General features: G+C 42.2%; 1 protein-coding gene across 3 annotated transcripts in view; it reads right to left on the reverse strand.

Annotated features, from left to right (window-relative positions):
* LOC130580732 (dedicator of cytokinesis protein 1) overlaps nt 1-27,283 on the reverse strand; it is a 174,163-nt gene that overhangs the window by 20,174 nt on the left and 126,706 nt on the right. For all 3 annotated transcript variants that reach the window (XM_057378422.1, XM_057378420.1, XM_057378421.1), the window contains exons 28-29: nt 18,252-18,353; nt 13,507-13,601 (exon numbers count right to left, since the gene is read on the reverse strand). In XM_057378422.1, coding sequence (XP_057234405.1) covers nt 13,507-13,601; nt 18,252-18,353 — 197 coding nt within the window. The remainder of the gene's footprint in view (nt 1-13,506; nt 13,602-18,251; nt 18,354-27,283) is intronic.

The raw sequence follows: 27,283 nt of genomic DNA on the forward strand, positions 1-27,283 counted from the left end.
ACAAAATGAGTTTGAAATCCTGACTAGCAGTAAAACAAACTCAGTTCTAAGTTAAAAATCCAAGAGCTATTAATTGGATATGGGAAAATGACATTAAGCTGAAGGAGAGTACATTTATATGGGATTTTGGGCAGGAATTGTTCCCTGTAGGGTGGGCAGCCCTGGCACAGGGTGCCCAGAGAAGCTGTGGCTGCCCCTGGATCCCTTTGAGTGCCCAAGGCCAGGCTGGACATTGGGACAGTGGGAGGKGTCCCTGCCATGSCAGGGGTRGCACTGGRTRGGATTTAAGGTCTCTCCCAACCCAAACCATTYCAGRGTTCTGTGAAACACAAAGCAYAGCACGGGATGGAAATCCAGWGTGGAATCTCCATATCCATCCAAAACAATCAACAGCTTTTATCTACTTCCAAATCTCCTATTAGCAGCTCTGATGTCAGAATTTAAAGCAAACTTTCTATGCTGGATGAATAAATCTCACATGCCAGCATAAATTTTTCATGATTCCTTCATAAATTCCTCATTTCTTGTTGTCAGCTGTCTTGGCAGAAACTAAAATATAGGAAGCTGTAAAAAGGTCGATCTGCTTTAATTAAGCCAACTGCCTCCTTTCAGGGCTGTTTGACAAGCTCTGGGTGAGGCTGTAGATCACCCAGAGCACACAGCCACGAGTGCAGGGGCCTTTGAAAGATAAATACAGAGAATTTCAAACCCTGCCTCACCCCTGACTGGTTGGTGACCATCTCCCAGCTCCCTCAGGTTTTCCATCTAAGCCTTGCTYGGGATTCCTATTCATTCAAACTGAGGGATCAGCAGTAAAGGAGAGAGGGGGATTTTCACCCCCAGCAATCAAAAAATTGATTGCAAAAAATTGGTGGATTTTTTTTTTCATTAGACTACACCAGAAAACAGCTAATTAAAACAGGAAGAATGAAGAGATGGAAGAGAAGCTGTGGCTGCCCCTGGATCCCTTTGAGWKCCCAAGGCCAGGCTGGGTGGCACTTGCAGCACCCTGGGACAATGGAAGGTGTCCYTGCCATRGCAGGGGTGGCCCTGGATGGGCTTTGAGGTCCCTTCAACCCAAACCATCCCACGGTTCTGTGGTTTCATCCAGGACAAGAATCTCTCATCAAATCACAGCAGAGCTGAGCACACRTTCTCCAAGGAGACCCAAACTCCTTTCCTGAGCACTTCTCTAAGCTTTTACCAAGGAAGACAGGACCAGATGATGATCCTTGAGATCCCCTTCCAGCATGGGATCCTATAATTCCATGACATTATTCCAGAGACATCCCAGAAGAGYCAAGATTGTGTCCCTCAAGGACCATCAAGGYCCCGCTCCCTCCCTCAGCAGTGTCRGAACGTGGTGAGGGAAAAAATGAACTTTGGATAAACTGGAAAAGATGAAGAATAATTCTTTAAAAATCCCCAACAAAATCCTTAAATTCTGTCCAAAATGCTGAAAATTACATGTTTCTGAAGATCAGAAAAAACCCTGGCTAAGAAATATTATTTTCTGGGATACAAATGCTGAATGCACATCTCTGGGTCTAAAAAGTGCTTGAGGCTGCACCACAACAATTGCTGTACCTCACAATATGATACCAAATATCAGGTAATAACTATGATTCATATCCCRAAGATGGAAATATTTTTCCTCATGAAAACTTTTTCTCAAAGAAACACAACTGAAGGAGTTTTTAAGGAGCATGTTGTCAAAAACAGTCTGACAAATAAAAAGTTAGTCTGTGCTCGAGAAGAACTTACAGAAAACATGTTTGGTTTTGACAGTTGGCAATTTCACTTTGATTTTTAAAAATGAAACGTGGYTTGTGGATGAGAAGATGTAAAACAGTCCAGAAGGAAGAACATGAGACAACAAGTGTGGGAGGGAGAGTGAATCCTCCCAAACCCATYGTAGTATCACACCTCCCTTAGAAATTCACTGATGGGAACACGCAACTGAAACTCATCCCAGAAATGTTTCTGTTTGGGTATCTTTATCAGGAACTGTCAGAAAATCATCAATTATCTTCTCCTACATCTGCTTTTCGAGTACTTCTGTTACATCTCACAGAGCGCAGACGTGATGGGGCCAGCTACAGGCAAATCATAAAAGTAAATACATTTTAACAAACACACAGAGGAACAAACASACAGAGGAACAAATGCAGGGAATGYCTGAGCTCTCAGAAGGAAAATTCCAGCATTAAGAAATATGTAATGTCATAAAGGCGATTTTCTGTTAACACAGAATCACCTGTTCCTCCACAAAGCTCTCACAGTTTGACTGTGACAGGAATCAAAATATTATTTCACAGGGAAGATGAGAAAAGAAAGAAAGAAAATTAAAACCATGGGGGTGAATACAACTGTTAAAGCTTTCCCTGCTTCCTGTGCAGTTTATTTATCCATCCATCCATCCATCCATCCATCCATCCATCCATCCATCCATCCATCCATCCATCCATCCATCCATCCATCCATCCATCCATCCGCAGCAGCCAGGGGCCACCTGAGCCAGCAGAGAGCTGCCCAAACCAATTAAACTGCCCCAAAACTTCACAAACGGAGGCAGGGGATGATTCTGTGGCTTTGTCACCCTGTCCCATGGCAGGCAAAGGTGGAATCAGGGATCAGGTGCTCCATTCCAGCTCTCTCTGAAGCCACTTGCAGAGAGAGAGAGACTTTTTGTGTCTGATAATCACGGCGAACCTGAGAAATGACAGTTTGCACTCCTCATGCAGCAGCCACACATTTATTACTCTTTTCCTTGCCCTGAAGTTGCTGGAAGGCAGCAAACAACTCCCACAAAGGGCAGGTGGATGCTCTCCTGACTCTCCAGGTGAGGGCTYAGGGAAGCCAAACAGTCAGGCAGGGGTGGGAAAGGTCAGAGCAGCAACAACAAAGGCATTTCCAGAGCTCAGGCCTTCCTGCAGCTGGAGTGCACAGCTGGGAACAWGGACAGGCTCAGGGAAAGATGAAAGGTGCAGGGGAAACACATTCAGGACAAAAAAAAAAATCTCAAAAAGCCTGATTTTGTCCCAGGCAGAGCAAATCCAACCAGATCCCTGAACACACCGACAGTAAATTCTCCTTGCAGCTCTCCAGGCATTTGGGGAATGTTTACATACAAGGAWTTTAAAGAAGGAAAACATTTGCTTTTAATATCTTTCTTGTTATTGCTTTGAATATCCCAAGTGAAAAACATGGTGGAAATGTGAAGTTCAGCCACTCGAAGAACAGGATTTGCACAGTTTGTGCCCCAGCACGGATATTTCCTAACCCCAATAATGATATTCACCCATCACCTGGATATTAAAGATGCTTTYATTCTGGTTAATGTTAAAAAATCAYRGATTTACCKYCTCRCTTCAGCYTGTTCATCCCAAGATCTAGAAATATCTCTGACTACCTGCAAGTGCCTGCTTTTCTGTAGCACTTCTGATGGACAAGGAGAAATCTCTATCAGGAATGGCTGAGCTCAACCCCTGCCTGCAATGCACCAAAGAGAGCCAAGATGACTTCTCAGTGCTCATATTGGGTGATATAAACCCTCATACTGGTGACAGACAATGATCTGGCACCCCTTTTCTCTCTAAATATCCTTTAAACTCTTCCTGCCCTACAATCACCCATCTGTTACGTCAGAGCATGAATAATTTCCTTCTTTAAAAAAAAAAAAAATCAACTCCAGTTCTTACTAGAGCGGCTGTGCTTTCTCATACTTCAACTGTAAAAGCTTGTTTTCTAGAATATGTTCATGAAATATTTCTGATCCTAAAATTTAATAACCCCAGAAAAGGCCTTGCTGGCTTTTTAAGCATTGAGGCTGCTGCTCTCAGGAGCCAAAGTGCTGCACTGTTGTCAGTCATCAAAAAAGATGAAAATTCAGAAAAGGAATGTGCTGGCAAGGTAAAAGCAAACAGGGATTYAGGCATATTTTACTCAAATTGTATTAAATTAATAACTGTGCTGGTCACTATTCTTGTGAATCATTAAAGAAATAATACATTAAGAGCAAAGTACTATTTTATAAAGGTATAATATCTCTGTTTAGTCAAGCTGCTCTAAGTGTTTGAAAATATTGAAGTCACTAATTGATGGCCAAACCCACAGAATTTCAGTGCAGAACTCCCTGCAGAAATCTGAATTCCAGACCAGCAGCCAAAAAAAGCATTTAAGCCTGAAAATGCATTTATAATATCCAAACAAACACTTTTTGTTACTTCCCAAGACTGAAATATTGGGGTTTTTGACAATACTGGAAAAGATTAATAAAGCCCAAGTGTGAAAAAGCAGCCCATATTTCACTCCTTGGGTATTTTAAAATGTGCAATGGTTGTAACTGAAATGATGCTGATGTGGAAAAATAAAGATTTTAAGTGAAAGTCRCTACACCTTCCCTGTTAAAAATAAACATCACGTGGAGTTGGCTTTGACTTGGTAAAAATGGAGCCTGCTTTGGGATTTAACACCTTCAGCTTTATTTAATTACCTCCTTCACGCCACTGCTTTTATAAGCACCAAGTGTTCCCACATCGTGTTCATGCCTTGCATCCTGTGCTAAAAAAACCCCAGAGTTTCATTTTTGGGGCTGTGACGTGGACACCCTTCCTGGGGGGAGCTAAATGTGCACAGATTGAGCAGTCAGGGCACCAGAATTCAAATATTAACTGGAATAACACATCCAGGTGGGTTTAAGTGCTAAGGTGGAACGTTTTTCCTTTCTCCCATAGAACCATGGGATTATTTAGGTTGGAAAARCCCTCCAAGRTTATCAGGATTATCAACCCAGCATTCCAAAGGCACTGCTGACCCATGTCCCCAGGTGGATTCTCACCACCAAAGGGCACCATCATCATTTTCCCAGCTTTGGTTTTGCTCACATTTCCAAAGGAGCATTTTTCCAGTGGGAACCCAAGGAGAAAAACTCCTCCGGGTGTTCCCAGGAACGTGGCACTGCAGGCACCAAAACGAGGAGCCAGGAAAAGCAGAATAAAGCTGGAAAAGTCCCCAAAGCTCCATGAAATGAGAAAGCAAATACTCAGATGCAGCTTCATCCCAAACACCCACACTGGTACAATAATGTGGATTCAAATGTTCACGAGCTCATCTTATAGAGAGCTAAACTTTGAGTGTCTCCACACCAGGGCCTTTGGAATGGGTTCAGGCAGCAATGGAGAAAAGAATATTAGAATCCCAAAATAAAATGTAACATTTAAAATGACAGTTAAGGGTTTTTTTCTCAGTTGTRATTAGGAAATTGTAAGAAAATTTTAAATTAAAGGAACGCTTACACTAAAGGATCTGAGGCAATGTAATCTTGCCAAGGGTTTCTGCTACTCCTGAAGTAATTAAAGCACAAAACAAAAAAAAACAAAAATAGAGAACAACATTATTATCCATCATTTAGCAGCAGAGTACATTGAATTCTTCTTGCTTAATTTGATTAAAAAAATCATAAAACATAAACTGATAAATATATTGGCTGGCATAACACTTCTGAGTACAGTCATCACAAAGTACCTTAATGTCAACCCAGGTTTAGATTCCAGAAGGGAAAATAATATTGGAATCATCGTGTTCCATTTGAAATTAATTTGGCAAGGCTTCTTCAGGTCTCAATTAGCTCTTAGCAGAGAATTACCACGACACACAGGCTAATAACCTCTTACAGCTTTCTTTCAAAACAATGCCTTCAACCCAGCAGCTCACAACCCTGTGAAGATGCGAGCTGGGAAAAAGGAGGGCGAGTAGCCAAAAAAATGAGTTGGCTTTCCGTGGATCTTGTTAAAAACAAAGGAAATCAGACATCCACAGCATTCTAATGGTTCCAGAAAGGGAGGCAAAAAAGCCATTTTCAATATTTCCTTGCTTTTTCTCAGTGCAGCAGTCAAGCCAAGCTGCCTGTTTCACTCAGCTGTGTGCAGCTCCCATGCCCTATTTTTCCTTCAAAGTATCCAAACTTCTGAACCTCTTTGGGAAATGAAAGCCTGGGAGGTGCCTCTCAACTGCTCATGGCTTCAGAGCAGGTAAAACACACCAAGGGAGACAAGCAACAGGGCAAAGTGGGGTTTGGGAGGAGCAGCTACTCCTACCAGGGATTCCCATGAAAAATCCTCCATGGAAACCCTACAGCAGGAATGTGGGATGTCCCCTGGATTCAGGATTACTCTAAATAATAGTGATGGGATGAGAGGAAACRGCCTCAAGCTGCACCAGGGGAAGTTTAGACGGGATAAAAGGAAAAAATTTCTTCAAGGAAAGGGTTTTGCAGCTGCCCAGGGGAGTGGTGGAGTCCCCATCCCTGGAAGTGTTCACAGATAATGTGGATGTGGCCCTCGAGGACATGGTGCTGCTGCTGGGTTTAAGTTGGACTCAGTGATCTCTTCCCCAACCTTAACAATTCTGTGATAAACCCAAAGATTCCTTGAAGTTCTCAAGCTTTATAATACACACGGAGCATTCAAAAGGTTCTGAAGGGATTAAATGCGCCACCACTCCAAGGAGGACACCCAGTTCATGCCCAGGAATTTTCCAGGTCTAAACCTCAGCACTRCCTCGCTACCTAAAACTTTACAAAGCGCCAAAAATAGCAAGGCCTTTTAACAGAAGAAAAGATGAAAAAAAAAAAGTTTTAAAACCACTTAGTTCACCTTTTTCCCCTTGAACTGAAGAACAGCAGCAGYTGGGATCATTTTATCCCTCTGAGTTTGTTCCTAGTGCGGGAAGAGCTGTTCCCTAACACACMATACTCTGCTTCCAAGTCACGGTAATTTTCTTGTGGCAAATCAAAGGCTGAAGTGTCACGGGGCTGCTCCTGAGCAGTGAAGGTGGAGTTAATGCTCCACAGTGATATTTTGGAAGCAAAATGAAAAGCAAGATATGTGTGAGGATGAACAGGACCTGTAACAGCCTTCTCTGGTTTTACAGAGCTGCCATGGCTCTGAGATCTCCGTCCCTGGGAGGACACCAAATTCCACCCGCATTCAGGGAGAGGAAAATGTCCTTATCAAGAGAACACAATAAAACCCAGAATAAGCAGCATCCCAGAGATCCTGGACATGGTCACCAGCCCAGCCCACCCCAATGCAGGAAATCTTCCCAAAAACTGAACACGGTTCCAAACACATGAAACCCATAATTAACATGACAAAATTATGACGAATGACGTAATTGTTTTAGTACTGAAATCCTTGTTCCACCTCCCGACCCCAGGAGAGATTAAACATGACCCAAATATATGGGAGCAGTACTCAGAGAAGGAGCAGAGGAATTTGGGGTGCTGGGAGGAGGCTGGGACATCTCACACCTACATCCCAACATCCCAACATCCCAACATCCCAACATCCCAACATCCCAACATCCCAACATCGGCAGCTTCATCAGCTGCCACTCAGAATCCCAGGATGGTTTGGGATGGCAGAGACCTTAAATCCCATCTCATCTCACCCCTGCCATGGCAGAGACACCTCCCACTGTCCCAGGCTGGTCTCAGCCCCAATGTCCAGCCTGGCCTTGGGCACTCAAAGGGATCCAGGGGCAGACACAGCTTCTCTGGAATTCCATTCCAGCCCCTCCCCACTCTCCCATGGAACAATTCCTTCCCAAAATCCCATCTTAACCCTGCCCTCCTTCCATGACTTCTCCATCCTAAGTGATCACAGAAATTAAGGAGAAAAATCAATCATGAAATCCTGTGGGMTGCCCCAGCTGTTCAACAATTCTCACCAACCATTATCAATATTCCACCAATGCCAGGGAYATTTCTAATTCCAAAAGCTGGGAGAAAACCCCCTGCTGTGGGGATGCTTCCCCTCCTCCTACCATGGAAACCACCAAGGGAAAAGAGCACCTGCTGAAGAATATTCCTTCAAGGAATCTTGGTTTTTTGAGTAAGAAAAAASCCTCTGTTATTTCAAACACAGTCAAGGATATTCATTTTCCTCCTAGGTGCAGTTAATGTGACAGGTACAATGCTAAACYAAAAATCCTGCAAGGTCGTTCCTGAAAAGGTCACTACATTATGCAAGGGGGTTTTATGGACAGCAAAAAAAAAAAAAAAATCTCTGCTTGTACAAGAATTTCAGAACATTTATCAATGTGCATTCGTGTCTTTTATTCCCAGATGAAGAGCAAACTTTGGGGCACATGAGATAATTCTGAGAATTGGTTCCGAAGGAAGTTACTTGCTTTGAAAATTGTGATCCTCAGTCTGTACATGAGGAATAGTGGGAGGTTTTTCTATACAGAGAAATATTCAGCACTAAAGAAAAACAAAATTGCTCCCATTTGAAGTCTTATTGCATTCCAGCCCTGAATAAAATTATTTGATTGTTCAAGCTGCATGTCTGGACTTTTAAACTTTCTAAGCAAGCACAGAGTCCTGTAGGAAATGCATTAATAGTCAGGAAAAGTAGCAGCAATTCCTTCAAATCCAAGCTTTTTGTACTGTTCAGACTCTCCCTGAAACAATGCATCCCTCGGCCTCCTAAAACATAATTGCATTTCAAACATTTCCCTCATCTCAGTTCCAATTTGGGAATGTAAACCAGTTACCGGAGTCCATTAAAAAAAAAATGCAGGGAGGAAATATTTTAACGATCAGTTATAAATTCTGATTTTCAAGTCACATCCACTTAATCATAAAATTGAGTGGTTGAGGGTGGAGAAAACCTTTAAGGTCATTGAGTCCAACTCTCAACCCACCTTGATCACCATAACCCATGTCCACATCCACGTATTTTTGGGATATTCCAGGGATGGGAACTCCACACTGCCCTGGGCAGCTTGATCCAGTTCTTGTAAACCCTTTCCCTGAAGAAATTTCCCTTAATCTCCAAWATAAACCTCCCCTGGAGGCCATTAATCATGTCTTTGAACATGGAATTAACACAGGCTTGAACCCACCAAGGGCTTTGGGAAATGAAATAATGATTTTAAAGCTTTTTCCTGCTTCCTCCACCCCAAATCCATACATTTAATAACACCTGATACGCTGGGAAACTGTGCTGTGTCCCTGCTTTTCCTGCAGCTTTCAATCCCGAATCTTTGCCATCCTTGTGGCCTCTTTTTGCCTGTTGTGAAAACTACACCTCACCCAGCAGGAGCTCGGGATGGATTTTAAATAAAAGCTTTTGCACTTGCACTCATCTGATGGATGCAACTTGACTGGTCAATTATGTAAGTGCAAAAAACCTATTTTCATCCATTTATTAACACCAGCCCCGCTTTTGTTTCCATAAGCCCGCATCARACCCTGCAGAATATTGCAATCAAGCCAAATTTCCATAAGCTAAAGCCCAATTTTAGTTTGGCTTTTGGATGATTTGTCAGGAAGGATCAACTCCAGGGCTGCTGAAGCTTGGGCTGTTTTGGAAGGTTCCGAGTTACGCAAAAGTTGCTCCAATTCCTGACGTGCATCAGGGTTTGCCCACTCCTGATGGACGGTCACAACCATCACTGAAGGGATTCTGAGAGCCCAGGATGGATGTGACAGGTACTGCTATGACAACCACGCWGCAGAACTGCCTACATCTCCCTGCAAGCTCCAAAAATAAACATTCCAGGATGTGTTTATCCGCTGTGTCTCCCCCGTCCTTTGTCCTCCTCTTTGCCAGGCTTTTATTTGGGTTTTGGGCTGGTGGGCTGGGTTGGGGTGGGGTTGAGGTGTTTTGTTCATGGTGGTTTGGGTTTGTGCTGGGAACAGGGGGAATAACCCAGGGATGTTTCTGAGCAGAGTTTGGGGCTGTACCCATTTCCCAGTGACCAAACACCCTTTTCCTGTGCCCATTTCCCAGTGCCCAAACATCCCATCCTCCCCGACACAACAGGTACCACCCACCAAATTCCCTCCCCAAGGCCAAGCTCTATTTCCTCTGGAAAAAAATCCCAAATCACACAGGCACAAGAAACCTCATTTTCACCAAGAAGCATCTCATCCCTTCTTCCTCTCTGACTTCAAAAGGCAAAACAAACAGGTATTTTATGTAAATGTGGACATTAGAAACAAAAAATAGAACAGCAAACATCAAATTCCTTTTTCATAGGCACCTCAGCTTCCGCTGGCACAGCTGCAGATGAAAGTAGCAGCTACAAATTAATATATCATAAGGTCTTACCAAAGGAGCTGATTGTCTCAAATGCCAAAAGTAAGACCAAAGACTAAATTATTTTCATTTACGGAACCGTGGGGAGGAACTGCTTTCATGTTGTGAGTTATGTGTTTAGGAGGAACCTAAGTTTAGCTTGTCAGCTTCTGACAAAAGTTAAAAACAATTTCCAAAACATTTCAGGATCATTTCGAAACACAGTTTCGATGGGGGAAATGTAAACAAGACAAAATCCCTGCCTTTTTTTGTAACTCCTTTTACAGTTCAAACTCCTCGGGTGTGTTTTCCTGCAGGAGATGCCTGCAATGAGGAATTTACCTCCAAAGCACTTCCCAGCCCTATCCTGAAACACAGGAAAACTTCCTGATTGCTTAAAATTATTAAATACAGATATTTTGGCTTTGCTGTAACAGGAATAACTCATCCTGAGAATGTGGGCATAGACAAACCCAACAAAGGCTGTAATTTAAAGGTGGACAAATATCCTAAAAGGAATTATAAGGCATTTCCWACTCCTCCTTAGAAGGAGCTGTTTCAAATGTACATTTAATGGTCTCTTATCCATCTCTGTCATCCCTCTGTGTTTTTTTCCATCTCCTTTCCTTGGATATTGCTGTTTACAGCAAAGCAGTGGCTGWTCTGGACCAAACTGCAGCAGTTTGAATATTCTTTTGTTTTACTCCTCAGATGAATTTTTTTACCCTGAAATGCTGACCAGCAAAAGAGCATCACCTTGAACACATTGGTGACAAATCAAGAAATTCCATGAAATTGGTGACACCAAAACTGTGGACTCTGACTGAATAAATTGCTTTGCTAAAATGAGAATTGTATGACATTAAGGACATCAGTAAATAAAGTATTTTGCAAAAAAGGGAGAATTTTCTCCTTAGATATGAGGATTTTTGTGTTCATTCCAGCATGAAAGGTGGGAACACAGTGTGAGTCCCCGTCGAGTTGGAACCAAGGCATGGGATGTGACCCTGGGAATGGGATGTGACCCTGAGCCTGGCACAGCAATACCAGAGGAGAAGGAAAAGGAGAGAAACTTGAATTTTCCATGCATTGTACCAAAACCAGAGCGATTTCTGTGGCTATTAATGACTGTGAAGAGATTTCTTTATATATCTAGATTATGTATTATATATCTATAATATACAAGGAAGAAATACTACACAAATTTCTATTTATTTATCCCACCAGTGAAGGTCAAAAAATCTAATACTGAATTTGAACTAARCCTCTATTTGCAGATATTCCCCGTAATCCAATCATTCACATGCATTTCTCCATTTCCCTCTTTCCCCATATCTACAATTTTACCTCAGCCAGGATATTTGAATCCACTGCTTAATCCAGACTATTTTAATCTGGAAGCAAAGCCCAGCACGGAGAGGAGCATCAGGAAAAACCTCCTAAAGGATGAGTCTAAAAGACKAATTAAAGCTCTATCTTTCAACTTTTTTTTCCCTTTTTCTATTGTTTCACACTACCAGATTTATTCCATGCAGGAAACAAATGAAAYTGTGGATACAGTTAAAATTTACCTCCCTTGATTTGGCTCATGGCAGGGAAACTGCTCAAGGAGATGCTCTCAAGAATGACACAAAATTGTACATTCAGAGTTATTTCTGTGGAGGGGATGCTGCAGCTTTAAAGGACAGAATTTGTTCTTAAATTTCATCTGGTTTTCTTCAATAAAACTTTATAAGGGTGGAAATAAATGGAGCAGATGGACAAAACAAGGTATTTKACAATGCAGCTTTCTGGTTTTGGAAACCACGTTAACTCCAACAGGAGAAATGAAAACCATAGAAATCAATTGAGAAGCGTTTCCAAAGGAGCTGGTGCAATGGGAATGAATGAATGAGGGAATGAGGGAATTAGGGATGGACAACCCCTTTAGGATATCTGAAGATATTAACACCAGAAGGATGGGAAAATGTTTTTGTTCTTAACTTTAAATACTACTCAGGTCTTCTATGAGCACTAAGGTGAGTCAGGAAGAATCAAAAATCATCAACACATCCCGTTTCTGCTTCCTCAGGACTTCATGTTCAGCATGGGATAAAAACAAGATTATTTTTAAGGATAAAAATTCCAAGCCTCTGTCCTAACCATAGGCCATTGTGCTTTGTGTTGTTCCAAATTTTCSGTGAGGAGCTGCCTGGGGTAAGGATCCCTTTGTGCCTTAAGGAAAAAAAAACTGGGCAGGGAAAGGCTTATTTTGTACCTTTGCTCTTTCATTTGTAGGGTCAGGATTTCACAGCGTGAAATAAAAACCAAGGTCAAACCCTCACCCCAGTGAACACTGAGAGGTGATTCAGCAATAATGTCAAGGTAAAACAATTCYAGACTGGTTTGGGTGGGAAGSGACCTGAAATCYCATCCCACCCCTGCCATGGCACCTAAGACATTTGGAATTGCTGAAACAAAATTTTACTCATTTCAAAATTAATAAAAAAGAAAGAAATACAAAGGATTTCAGATGTTCCTCCCCAGCTCTCAGAGGAGCCCTTGTTTCAAACACCAGGTATTTCCCAAGCACTCAAAACCAGCAGGAAGAACCCAAAGATGGCTCARTCTCCTGACTCCTATTTAGTCCGAATGGATTTTATTAGGGAGTTAAGGAGACTTCAGAAGCCAAGATTAAAGTTATGGTGCATTTTTATAAGGAGAGCAGGAGCTGTGGTTCAGGATTTTATGTAAGGAAAYGCTGACAACTTTATAGCCGTGGTAGCTTCCAGTAAATGCAGAAGAGATTTCTCCAGGCAACTGGTAAATATAATGTTTTCCCCTTATACTTTCATCTCAGTACACATAAAAGCATTTGACACACTTAATAAAATGTCACCAGCATAAAACACTGCACAAAGGAATGCTAAATAATGACAGAACTGCAATTATTGAGGAAAAAAAATGAGGATTAGAAACACTCTCAGCTTCTCTCTACATTACTGGGGTGATGGAATCTGCTTCTAAGATGCCTTTTTAATTCTTGCTCGTAATACCCTTGAAATTATTCCTGGACATACAACTCTGTACAATAACCCCTAGTTTCAGATCATATGCAAAACATGCAATTCATCCTCCACAGAATAAAATGAATTATTTTAAGATGTAAAATTTTTCTGCACCCACAATTGCCTCCAAAATCCGGGTTCTCAGACTGATACCACCCTTAATTTTTGGTGGACTCCAAAAGCCACTAAAACACTGCTCAGCCACCTGCAGAGTCAATTTTTAAATAATTCTTTGCATCAGAGAAGGAGGAAAAGCCAGGGCAGGCTGGCTGCAGCCTGGTGGCTGCTGTTTCCAAGCAACCCCGTTGTTCCGGAGCAAAGCCGGAGCCGTCGGCTCGGGAAAGTCTGGAGCTTTTCCCCTCTGTACTCACTTGTTCTGCATCATGTTCATGATCACCCAGTCGAAGGGATAGACGTTCTTCCCRATCAGATTCTTGAACATGATGAATGTTTCCATCAGGAAATCCTAAAAGAAGAGAAAGTGTTTGGAGAAGGTTGCTCTCATTGACCAAAAAACTCCAAGGATGGTGGCAGCTTTTAATTATTAATTAATGACTGGGCTCCAAAGGGGTCTTGCTGCTCTGCTTCCTAAAAAAGCCATTTTTCATATAAAACACACCCAAATCCTACTGAAGCACATTTATACGTGATGCCCAKAAATCCTACAGTAATTCCATTTCAGGAATTATAACACCAGTAATCCCACATTTAAGCAACCCATGGGATTAGCCAAGGCCAAGCATTGATTCACCAGTTATCCAAAAGGAGTTTCTGCTGGAAAAAAAATCATTATTTTCCTGTAGACATTATTTTCCATGCTGTAGACAAAATCTCCCATTTCCTTTGTGTACTGTGACATACCTGTCATGACACACTCTTGGGAAGTCATTAAAAGCACATTGGTACATGGAAAGGGAAAAAAAAAAAAGCTAAATATTTATTTCATTCTTAAGATTGCACAAAAAATACTCCCTGGAGTCAGGTGATGAATATTCCCTCCCTTCATAGATATTTTCCTGAWATCAAGATTATTTCTGTATCAAAATAAATACATGTTCCAGCTCAAGGTGGGATTCACCAGCCTGACCTGGGGTAGATGACAACAATGGACATCCCAAAATTGGGAGAGACCATCCCTAAAGGGAGCAGCTGGAATCGCTTCTGCAAGAGAAAACCTGCYCGAGAACACGAGAATTTCACAGCATAAACCAATTTATTCCTACACAGCCATAAACAAACAGTTCTCTGGACCAGAAACTTCGTGTACTTTACAATGTAAATTATCTGCTACAATTTGGGAATCTGTAATTGCTACCTAACAATTTCAGTAATATCAAATGCTGGCAGGAAGATAACGGGGAAAAGAGAACTTCATGCAGAAAGTCCTTGATCCACTTCACACAGAGATAAAAATGAACTTTCATTCCAAGGTTAGAATATCTTCCCTTTGATACAGTTTCTCAGTAATGGTATTTATCTGGTCTATCTTTAAAATGTCAAATGCCTACCAAAAAAAAATCCCCAATACGTTCCATCGACTGGACTTTTAAGTAAGACTGGTTTCAGYGTAACCTTTTCAGTGAGAAATGAATCTGCAGCTCCTGCTCTCATCAGTCTTTTTTCAGGTGTGAGAGCCAGGATCTTCAGCAGATTTACCTTTTGATCCATTGCTCTGTTAAAATGTTTTCCTGGCTCAGACATTCRCAGTCAGTGGGTGCAGGGAGCTGCAGAAATCCTGAGGATGTGGCAGTGAGAGCAACAGAATCCCAGAAGGGTTTGGGGTGGAAAGGACCTTAAATCCCATCTCATCTCACCCCTGCCATGGGCAGGGACTCCTCCCACTGTCCCAGGCTGCTCCCAGCCCCAATGTCCAGCCTGGCCTTGGGCACTCAAAGGGATCCAGGGGCAGCCACAGCTTCTCTGGGGCTCCCCACTCTCCCAGGGAATAATTCCTGCCCAAAATCCCATCCATCCCTGCCCTCTGGCACTGAGACACCATTCCCTATGTCCTGGTCCCTGTAAATATTGTCTCTTCACCTTTCTCATTTCACAAAGCAATGTAAAATTTCCCACTCTCTGGAGCCTGCCCTGACTGGATCAGTTGGTTGGACTGGATCAGTTCCAGAGGCCCTTTCCAACCCCAGCTGTTCTGGAATTCTGGGATTCTGTGACCTTCCAGGGCACTGGGCTCCAGTGTGTGCAGAATATTCCTGGTAAAACAACTCCTCTGCTAAAATAACTCCTCTGTTATTTCACCCCAAACATCAGGAAGGATCCCAGAATCGTTAAAGTAGGAAAAGACCCCCAGGATCATCAGACCCAACCTCTGATCAAACACACCATGCCCAGTGACCAGATCCCAATCTTTGGCATGACCAGGATGGAGAACAGCCCCAGAACTGCTCCTGGTTCAGGTGTTCCCACTGTGTAAAGCCAAACTCACCCCAGATCCTCTCCTCTAGCTCAGGAAAACCTGCACTCATTTAAGAGCTCAAACTGCAGATTGCACTGCTCATTTTTCCTGTATTTTGGTGAAAGAATCCCATTGYTGATGATTTGGTTCCTTCCTGACCCTGGGGGGTTCTGACCTACTTTGCTGATTCAGCTCTGCATTTCCATCCCCTGATAATTTACATTTTAATAACCCCATGCTCACCCAGGTACTTTAAATAATGCTCTGTAACAACTGAGCTAATTATTGATCAAATAAAAAGCTCCTGATGCTCACCTGGGGTTTATGTATCCATAATATTGCTCTCTTTTCCATTTTATGTTTCTCATAGAAAAGCAAACGGTTGGATAATTTAACCTCATATTATGAGCAAAACTCATGGTTTTGGGGGGTTGGGAAGAAAGGGAAGATGCCAGGACAGGGAAAAGCTGATTATTTTGAGTACAACTGGAAGCAAGAAAAAAATTCTGAACATAAAAACCTGTATTAAAGAAGGAAGGGCTCCAACTCCTGCTCTCTCTCCAACTACAAACACAAATCCTATTTAACAGGAAGCAGAATTCACAGCAGGTAAGACCCCTAAAAAATCCCCATGCACTGATGACAAGAAAACAGCCTGAGCTCAGCCCGAGCTTCTCCACATGGTAAAACATTATCAGGCTTTTTTTGTCAACTAATTCCCACACGTCTCAAATAAAAATATTTTTACCAAGTAAAAAGGGCAGAGAAATCAGTTAGTCCCAGAAATAACCTCACTGATCTCAGATAATATTTCATCCCAGGATGACAGCAGAATCACAGATTCTGGGTTTACAGAATCACAGCAGYRYTCGGGCTGGAAGGGACCTTAAAGCAAGAAATTCCTCTTTGAACAGACATTCCTTAATAAATCTCAACTCTCTGTTCTGCAGAGAGGTAAAGGACTGGTTTTATTGCTCTCCACCTCATCTTTTYGAAGACTTTTGAGGCCAAATATGACCATTATCATAATCTAAACCTGCCACCTACATAACACAGACCATAAAGTTTCCTGCAGCACTTCCAGCACTGAGCTTCCAACTCCAGGCTGAGCAAGAGCAGAGGCTGAAGGAAGATTTAAAGGTCTTCAATGCTGGAGAAGCAACCACAGCTTAAGTTTTGCCTTTTTTTTTGCCTTTTCTTTTTCTAAGAAAAAGTTTTTAATTGCTGAAAATCAAAATTCAGCTTAGCTGAATTTAGTCTCAGTTCTAWATCACTGSTTTGTGATTAMACTGAATCCTTTGCAATAGGAGGTGCAGTTCTCACCTCCAGGTCTGGGTTTAAATGCAAASACTCCTGGATTTCAGTTCTATCGGGTGAGTCAAATGGCAGCAGCTCAAAAAATTACTGGATTAAAAGAGTGGGAAAACCATGAAAAAAAAAGGAAGAAAATTTAGTTTACTCACTGTAGTTCCCTTTACTTGTGGGATTAACAATGCTCTGCCATTAAACCTCTTCACTTTAATTAATATTATTTAAAATCAGTTTAAGGAAGCATTTTCTACCACAAAGACATTTCCCATTTAATATTTTAACAGTTCAGATTTCATTAACACATGTGAGCATTTACACAATATAAAAACATTTAACAGATACATTTTGATTAAAGATATAAAAATTATCACAGGAACTGACCAAGTCTGGATTCAAATATCAAACCCAAGGATTGGCTGGTGAGAATTACAATGGAAAACAAGAAGGGAAACAATTCCTGCTCTGATGGAAAATGGGATTTTAACAGTGCAGAGCAACTGCACAGAACACACAGAAAAAGATGAATATCCAGAGWCCAGAGCAAAGGAAGAAGTGACTCCTCCTGGGTCCCAGTGCACTGCAAGCACATCAATCACAGCCTGAAGAGCAGCAATTATAACCAGCCCTTGCCAAATTGCAGCTCCATGATCACTCCCTTGTTCTCACCAAGGAAGATCTGACCTACACAAGCACCTTTCTGACAATTTAGACCAAAAAGGTGAGACTTGAAAGGAGCTTCATTAGAAAAATCCCAGCTTTCCTCAGCAATACTTTTCTCTCTGCAGTTTTTCATTCCATGCTGTCCTGATTTTGGCTGGGTTAGAGTTTATTTCCTTCCTGGGAGMTGTGATTTGGATTTGGGATGAAATGAATGTTGAGAGCACGCTGATATTTTGGATTTTGCTGAGCAGTGCTTACCCTGAGTCAAGGATTTTTCACTTTGCCAGAGAGGAGCTGCACAAGAATTTGGGGAGCAGGGCCAGGATGAGTGACCTGAAGTGGCCAAAGGGATTTTGCACACCTTGGAATGCCATCCCCAGTTCATAAACTGGGAGAACTGGCTGGGAGCCACTGCTGGGGGCAGCAGATGCTGAGCAACTGTTTGGGCATCACTACTCTTCAAAACAGATTTTTTAGTGATGTCTCATCACTACTATTTCTTAATGCTTTATTTAAKTGCCTTCAATCCACTGTCTCATGTTTTAAACCACTGAACAGCTCCAGCTGCACTCCCGTGTGTCTCACAGTGCTGAAATAATTCTTTTCTATGAAATCTATAATGCCAAACACATTTTGCTCACATATCAAAAGTGCATTTAACGACCAGTAACAAGAAAAAAAATCCAAACACAAGCTGAGCAATCTTATGAAGAGATAAAACATTAAACTCACCACGACATCCGACCTCATCTTGCCAAAAGTCTTGATTAAATGGGCATAGTGATAATCTTCCATTTGCCTCAGGATGGCTGTCATGCAGGCCACAAAACTCCCCTGGCATAAAGAAAAGGAAAAAACTCCATTATTTAGGATAATGCAATGTAATATTGGCTATCAAAACACAATATTGCCAGAGAGCATCACAGAATGCAGTGGGGATAATTCTATCATTAGAATTCATTAATGGATATGCAAAATTCTGTCAAGAAAACAAAAAAAAAAGCCATCTCAAAAAGTTTCCAATTTCATGGCTTTATTGCCATCTTCAACGAGGCTTTCACATCATATTCTTCATCTAAAAATTGCTCAGACATTAAAATCTTTGCAAGGTAATAAACAGCACTCCTAAAAATATCACACAATATCAGCATTCACATTTGGAAAGTCAATATTCTGCTCAGGGAAGAAATCTCTTCAAAATCATCGTATTGAGCATCCCAGCTAAACCCCAAGTTTTAATTTTGCTGCATGGTATTTTCAGATACAGTGATGCTTAAAAAAAACACCACCAAAATCCAGTAAATTCCATAAAAACAGAAGAGCAGCACCAGCCAGTTCTCTCTCACATCACACAGAGTAAAAAGTGACAAAAAGAAAGTTTRGTTTTTCCTGCTGGTGTGTCAAAGTGTTGTAGTGACAATTCCAACGCATCCCTACAGCTCCCAGATGTAATAAAATCCCATAAAATGGGAGCTTCTGGTCTGTCCTCCCTCTTTGTCTGCTAAAAGCCTGTTAATGGTGTCCACATCTTTTCTGGTCTTTAATATAGGAAAAAAACATGTTATAAATGAGAAAAAAAAACAAAAAAAAACCCAGCAGAATGACTTAGAAAAGAAGTGATTCTTTCTGTGCTTTGATTAAATTAAAAATTCCCCTTTCTGTGCTATTTTCAAGGTTATTCCATGCCACAGCCCAAGAGAACACTCAGGAATTTTCCCTCCATGAAGGCAGGGAGCCTTTATTGTCACCTTTCAGATCAGCATTCATTTCAATTTCAAATCTTTATTTCCACATCAGCCCAARTAATTGAGATTAAACCCAAAACGACATTGGGTCACCCATATGTGCTTTGAGCCCTCTCATTTACAGGCTAATTCCCAACTTCCACCAGCAAATTCCTGGAATTTGCTTTTCTCCTTCCACAAGGCTGAGATCTGAACTCCTCCAGGGATGATTTTGTCCACGTGGGAGCATTGAATTTTCCAGAGATTGTGGCACCTGCAAAACTCCATAAATATGGAAGGGAAAGGCCACCCAAACTGCTGTTCTGGGACATCAAAAGAACTTTCCAACAAACCCTGACAAGAAGAAAAGCTGTGGCTCTGCAAAGACAACGTTTGCGACTGTGAAATGGAAATGAGACAGGACCATCTCAAAAATCTGAATATTAATTGTCAAAATGCCACCTAAYGAGCTCCTGCCACAGCAAACACGGGGCTCACACCTGCAAGGAAATGTTCAATGGCCCACATTCCTTCCCATCCCCCAAATAATGTCATCAATCCCACTGATGAGCCAACAGCAATCACAATTATATTTTTTTTTTTTTAACTGACTGCCTCAGATCAGGCTGCAGATGGAGCTGAGCCCATCCCAGTTCACTGGATGGCTCAGGAATGCCCAGGAGAGCTGGCACAAACCTTGTTTTGCCCACAGAATATCTCACAGACATTTCAATAACCTCAAAGTCCACTGCTTGGCAAAGCCCTCAACCCATTTTTACTTTTCTTCACATCAACACATCAACCCCACAGGGGCAAATGCAGCCCTTTCCAGGTGACCAGCAGCCAACACACAACTCTGATTCCCTCAAACACAGCTCTGCAACTGAAAGCTTTGGTGATGTTTTTGTGTTCCTCTCTATATTTGGGGGCATTTTAAGTTAATACACGTGGCTGCAATAATGAAATAAAGTTAAAAGATGAATTCCATACCTGAGGAATTTCTCAAGGCAAATTGAAATTTAAAAAAAAAAAAAAAAAAAAAAAAATCGAGAATCCCAGACTGGTTTGGGGTGGAAAGGACATTAAATCCCATCTCATCTCACCCCTGCCATGGCAGGGACACCTCCCACTGTCCAAAGGTTCCCCAATGTCCAGCCTGGCCTTGGGCACTCAAAGGGATCCAGGGGCAGCCACAGCTTCTCTGGACACCCTGTGCCAGGGCTGCCCACCCTACAGGGAACAATTCCTGCCCAAAATCCCATCCATCCCTGCCCTTTGTCCATTTGAAGTCATGTCCCTTATCCTGTCCCTGTATCCCTTGTCCCCAGTCCCTCTCCAGCTCTCCTGGAGCCCTTTTAGACCCTGGAAGTGGCTCTGAGCTCTCCCTGGAGCCTTCTCCTCTCCAGCTGAACATTCCCCTSGGTGTGGATCAACTGTTAAACTTCCAAACACATTTTAATACTATTTTCTCACTGTAGAAGCAGCCAGAGGAGTGGATAAATTCAACTGCCATCTCCTCTGTGTCTGCTGGTGATCCCTGTCCCCTCCTCCATCCCTCCAAAATCCTGACAAACCCCTGGGAGCAGCTCATGGCTGCACAGAGGGAACTGCTCTGACTGTCCCCAGCCAGCAGAGATGGTGACTCACTGAAGGGACTGATAATTACACAAAAATATCTTCTTAATTAGCAATGGTGGCAATCAGAAAGGAACAGCAGAGTTTAATGTCTGCTGCTGAAACATTCAGAGTCCACAAGTGAGGAAATGCAATGAGGAGAGCTGGCTAAAAACCTGGAATGGCTCTTGGGGTTAAAAATAAACACGGGAAAATAAATGAGCTCAGCAAATACAAACAAAGCACAAACAGGAGGGGATTCTGTAGCRTGGTGGGTTTGAGTTCAAATGACACCAAACTGTTAAATTTGGTCATTTTGGCTCAGGCTGAGCCCCCARAGTGGTGCTGAGCAGAATGGGGAAGGGTCTTGGATCAGTTGGCAACCCCTCTTCCTGTTTCCCTGCACAAATTATCATCTCAGTGTTCATCCTAGGAAATAAAAACCCTTCCTTTGATACAAAATCATTCCTTTCAGCCCACACCATGTCCCACCCAGACATCCCTGCTCCAACATTTATCTGCACATCCCCACCTGCAAACCACAGCTCGAGCCCTGCTGGGAAGGAAAAGCTGTTTAAAATTAGGAACAAAGTCCAACTTGCAGTCATCGTTCCCTTTGTGAGGTATTGTTTGCAGCCAGCACGCTCTTAATTACAATGCTAATAAAAGTTTGTAATTATTTAGAGACAATATTTGTACTGGAGGTGGTTTTAATATGGTCTACTAACTAGTCAGCAACAGCTAACAACATGATTAGATTTTAATCTTGATTTTTAATCTTTAGGTGGATTTRGAGATGATTGTCATCACCTACAGCCTGCGATTGGAAGTAATACACTGAAAAAAGGCACTGAATTATCTAAAAAAACTCCATTTTATTTTGAACCATAGAGGTAATTGCAAAGCTGTTTTTATCAGCCACTCCTGCAAGGGGTTCCCATTGTCCTGGGCATTTATCAGATATTTATTCACTGAAATTGTGTCAGGGTTTACCCTGGAACTCCTACCCTACAGCAAAGCTCAGAAATGAGGTGGCCACGCAGAGAGGAAGATAATTACAGAACATCCCCCCAGAGCAGCGCCTGGCAGCAGTTTGCTGCAAAGAATGGATGGTTCCTTTCCAAAATAGGTTCACTGAGGGTCACCCTGGGCCAGAGAGGGGCTGGAAAGTGCCCRGTGGGAAAGGTCCTGGGGGTCCTTGGAGTGCCCAGAGAACCTGGAATGGTTCAGGAATTGTGTGGCTCAGGGCAGGGATTGTCCCCTGGACTGGTACTGTTGACAGACTCAAATCCTGGGCTCAGATTGGGTTTTTTCTTCTTTACCAGATTTTAGTAAAGGCTCATCACTTCTATTTATTAATGCTTTATTTCATTTGCAGGACAAGAAGAACCTGGAGGGGCTGGAGCGTGTCCAGGGCAGGGAAYGGAGCTGGGAAGGGTCTGGAGCCCCAGGAGAGGCTGAGGGAGCTGGAAAGGGGCTCAGCCTGGAGCAAAGGAGGCTCCRGGGGGACCTTGTGGCTCTGCACAACTCCCTGACAGGAGGGGACAGCCGGGGGGGTCGGGCTCTGCTCCAGGGAACAGGGACAGGAGGAGAGGGAACGGCCTCAGGCTGGGACAGGGCAGGTTTAGGTTGGATATTTGGGAAAATTTCTSCATGGAAAGGGTTCTCCAGCCCTGTCCCAGCTGCCCAGAGCAGGGGTGCAGTCCCCATCCCTGCAGGGATTTCACAGCCCTGTGCATGTGGCCCTTGGGGACACGGGGCAGTGCTGGGGATGGTTGGACTCAATAACCTTGGAGGGTTTTTCCAGCCTTGACAATTCCATAATTCTGTTCCATGACTGAAATATTCCCAAAGCAGAATCCTGGGATCCAGCATTGCTGCAAGCCTGTCCAAAAGGAAGCCAGACCCACCTCCCAAACTGGACAACTGAAAATTCACCTACATCAAAAGAAAACAAAGCTAAACCCAACACCAAAGCATCTCTGTTTTCTCTGCAAAACAYCTACTAATGCTGATTATTTAGGGACACATTTTATCTTAAAAAAAAMCCCCACAATTTCACAATTCCAAACTGTGAAATTACTCCTGATTTCTGTAAAATTCARTTCTGAAGGAAAACTTGAAAATGCATAGGAATGCACCAAAAGTACTTATTTTCCTAAATCACCTTTAAAATAAGATACTCAGTGTTCAAATGGCTCTTGAACAGACACAAGAAGGGAAAATTTCGTTTTAAATAATCCCCACAAGTCACATTAACACAGAGAAMTTTCAGAATGAGAAGAGAATTCCCTGCAGGAGAGACAACACATGCCAACACTTTTCTCCCTCGGGGATCAAACATTCTATTTTAAACAGGCTTGTCCATTTTCTCTCAGCAAAATATTTAAATTGAAATATTAAGCTCTTTATGTAGAGTGAGAAAATCGCAGAGAAATCAAACCTACACTAAGTGATGACTCATTAGAATGTCCCTGTTACCACGGTCAGGAAAAGATGGAAAAGTCTAAATTTTATTAATTTTTCCCATTCAATTTTTCCTTACATGACATTAAAAGACTACACAGCTAAATAAATAAATCAAACATAACAAACCAAACAAAACCTCTTGAATTAATTCACTACGTTTTGGCTTTCAGAACATTTACATAGAATTGACTTTGTGGAAAAGGATTTAAGTCCCTCACAATTACCAGAGAGTTTGAAAATATTTAAAAAATTAAGTTTTCTCTCTATTTATAACTTGTATTCTTTCTAYGTTAGCAACAAATAACTAAAAATCAGTTGTTATCAATTCTACAAGCCACTCCTTAAATCGTCACCACTGATGGACTCACAAGATAAAAATCCACCTTTAAAATATCCCAAATTTCATCTTTTTGCCATGTGAAAACATAAAATTCAATTTGTCTGCAGATGAGTTTGCTCACTTCAATAATACCTTTTACATCATTTATAGTGTAAAGGTATTACACAACCCAGCATGGGTAAGGCAGAGGTTCTCCCATCATTTCTCCTTTTAAAGAATATTTTATATCATAAAATAGRCCTGGATGGAAATTTCAGCTTCCAGGGCATCCCAACAGGAATTTGACACAGATTCCTGCAGCATCACACAGGGAAGGGCAGGAAAAAGAACCAAAACAAAGCAGAACACCCCTAAGGCACAGGAATTTATCTCTCTGTATAGAAATGCACACATGTATTTCTCACAGCGTTCAGATAAACATTTCTTTTCTCCAGCAGAAAATCTGACAGCGAATTCAGCAGCACCTTCAGAGACAAAATTATTTCATGGCTGCAGCAGCAGAATAAAAAACAAGCGCAAAATGTTCCCATTTATCACCTTTTTTCACTGAGTACACACCATTTTCCATTTCCTCAGGCCAAATCCTGCCTCTTGAACAGGAGAATAAAACATAGGAACCTTTTTTCCTTGCAGAAGCAGCAGTTCATGCCTGCAATAATGGCAGTGATAAAGGGCTGGGGGTTTTCCTGCTGCCACAAAAGCATTTCTTTGCCAATCAAGATGCACTAAGGTATCTTCAGTGATAAACTTTGCTTCCARAGCTCCTGGAAAAGGTGCCACTTCCTTTAGCTGATGTGATTGAAGGAGTTCAGAGCCTCCCTAAGCAGCAAAACCTCTTTTAGGTCAAGCCAGGGCAAGTCCATGGAAAATGCAGAGCACTGATGTGGGATTTTACAGGTCAATATCGGTTTATTTAGTCCTCCAAACCTTTGTTTAGCTCCAAATGTATTTTACAGACCCTGATTTGCTCTGTGACAGTTCAGCCTCAGCCAACAGAAAACTTGTTTTAAAGGGAAATCTTTTCCAGCACTGAGTGTCTACAGGAATCTAGAGAAACCCCTTTGAGAAGAGCAGAAGGACCTTCAGACAGATCACATTTAAAACCAGTCCTAACTGTGACCTTCCAGGACCTGAAAAAGCTGACAAGGAAAGGGATGGAGGGACAAGACACAGGGAATGGCTTTAAGGTGGAAAAGGGGAGATTTAGGTGAGATTTTGGGCAGGAATTGCTCCCTGTAGGGTGGGCAGCCCTGGCACAGGGTGCTCAGAGAAGCTGTGGCTGCCCCTGGATCCCTTTGAGTGCCCAAGGCCAGGCTGGAGCTGTCCCTGTCCTGGCAGGGGTGGCACTGGATGGGATTTAAGATCTTTCCAACCCATTCCATGATTCTGTGACTCCAAGACCAGAGCAGCTCAACTGAAATCCACTTTGCAGAAGGTTTATTTGTGAGAAACTTGATGCACACAATGGGGAGAGACACAAAGAGTCCCCTGATTCCAAAGTGCTTTGCACCAACTTCTGTAAAAAGCARGCAAAAAAATTAATGAGATGCTTTAACAACACCATTTATCATCTTTCTAAAGCTCTTTTTTTTTTTTTTTAAGTCCATTTTAACCAAAAATGCTTTTCTTTTAAAAGCTGCACACAGTGTCACTATTGAACAGCGCCCTTCAATGGAACCCACAGTGCTTAGGAGTTCTCAAGGTCAGTACATTTATTTCTGGTTCTCTAAATGCAATTGCCTTTCCTCGTGGTTTTTTTTTTCCCTCCCTTTGCTACACTAAACATTATTTCACTGAAAATCTACAGAACTGCCCTCAATAAATCTGTTTCAGGTATCTTGGTTTACACATCTATTAATGCTGATAATAAAATTATAYATGCAGTCATAAAATACAGGAAACAACTGCATTTATGGGAATGGCCAGTACTCAAACAGTAAAAAATAAAAAGGAAAAGCCATAAAAAAAAGTTTTTAAAATAATTTTGCACAAATGCAGCATTGAATATGGCAATATAATAATTCTGGTGCCACGGCTTCACCTCCCTTACAGGGACGAATTTCTGACTAATGTCCAATCTAAATTTCCTYTCCTTCAGTTTAAAGCCATTMCCTGCTGTCCTGTSACTCCATACCCTTGTAAATATTCCCTCGAGAAGTCACTAAAATAAAATAAAATAAAATAAAAACAAAGCTGTTGCAATGAGAAACCTTATTTTATTAATCAAACACAATAAATTTTGGAAGTCTGTTAAATAAACTATGATGCAGAGGAAGAAAAGAACAGGAGGTTTGCAAACACCTTAAAAAGGAGAAGMTAATTGGAGAGAAGTGGCATTCCCTGTTAGGAATTGGGATGGGATATTGTCACTGCAGCACTGAGGTATCACAATGACAAATCATGGGRATACCCAGGGAAGATAAATTATCTTTGAAATGAAGCCCCATCTTCCCAGCAGACAGGTGATCCTGCCAGATGAATACCCTGCTAAAAGCAACAGCCATTTTGAAGACAAATTATCCCACTTTTGGTGCTTCCCATTCGCCTGTTTGAACGTAAATTATTTAGCAACATTTATTGAGGGGCTCAGCGAGCTCGAGAGATAAGAAATATGTGCAATCCAAATTTAATTGATGAAAGCACGCAGTTGAGCTGTCCCTGGATTAAAAAGCTCCTTGCASGAGGAGTCTCTTTGGGGATGCTTTTGAATTTTGTAATTAATTCCTACCTTCGGTTCTCTCAGCACATCAACCATGGCACCACACCCTGGGGGCTGTTCCCTTCCCAGGTTTTTGGGACAGAACAGAGGGGATATGGGAAGGTTTATGGGGAGCAGGCTCTGATGTGGTGCTGTCACAGCTTTCAGAGCTGCAGAAGGTGACCCCGTCCTTGCAGACAGGAATGACTGCCAGGCTCTCATCAGCAGGAAAAATAAAGAGAGGTCTATCTCTACATTTGCATGATATCAGAATGAAATCCCCATCCCAGGCAATTTCTCACTCCCTCCTCCCCAAAGAGCAGGAAAACTGCTGGAATACACAAAGACTGCTAACAGGCTGCTCCTTTGCTCTGACTGCTCCAACTTCAGTTCAATTTCCTGTGATATTTTATGTTATGGCAGCAAAATTAACAGTATTTATACAAATGCATGTATCAATATAGTAAATAAGAGAAATACCATTTCCAGATAGGTAACATTTCAAGGGGGGATTTCTGTTCCAATACTGACAGGCAAGAGGAGCTGAAAAGATTAATGCCCAAAAGTAACAACCAGGGGATTTCACAGGAGTGAAATCACTCCTCTCTGCCAAAAGGAACATCCTCAAATCTGTCACTTCCTTTGGAATGTGGCTCCCAAATCCCATCATCCAGTYCCACTGTCCCAGGCTGCTCCCAGCCCCAATGTCCAGCCTGGCCTTGGGCACTCAAAGGGATCCAGGGRCAGCCACAGCTTCTCTGGGCACCCTGTGCCAGGGCTGCCCACCCTACAGGGRACAATTCCTGCCCAATATCCCATCTAAATCACCCCTTTTCCACCTTAMAGCCATTCCCTGTGTCCTGTCCCTCCATCCCTYGTCCCCAGTCCCTCTCCAGCTCTCCTGGAGCYCCTTTAGGCA

The sequence above is a fragment of the Malurus melanocephalus genome, unplaced genomic scaffold (assembly GCF_030028575.1).
Source record: "Malurus melanocephalus ecotype Western Australia unplaced genomic scaffold, MMel_1.1 scaffold_358, whole genome shotgun sequence".
NCBI lineage: Eukaryota > Metazoa > Chordata > Aves > Passeriformes > Maluridae > Malurus > Malurus melanocephalus.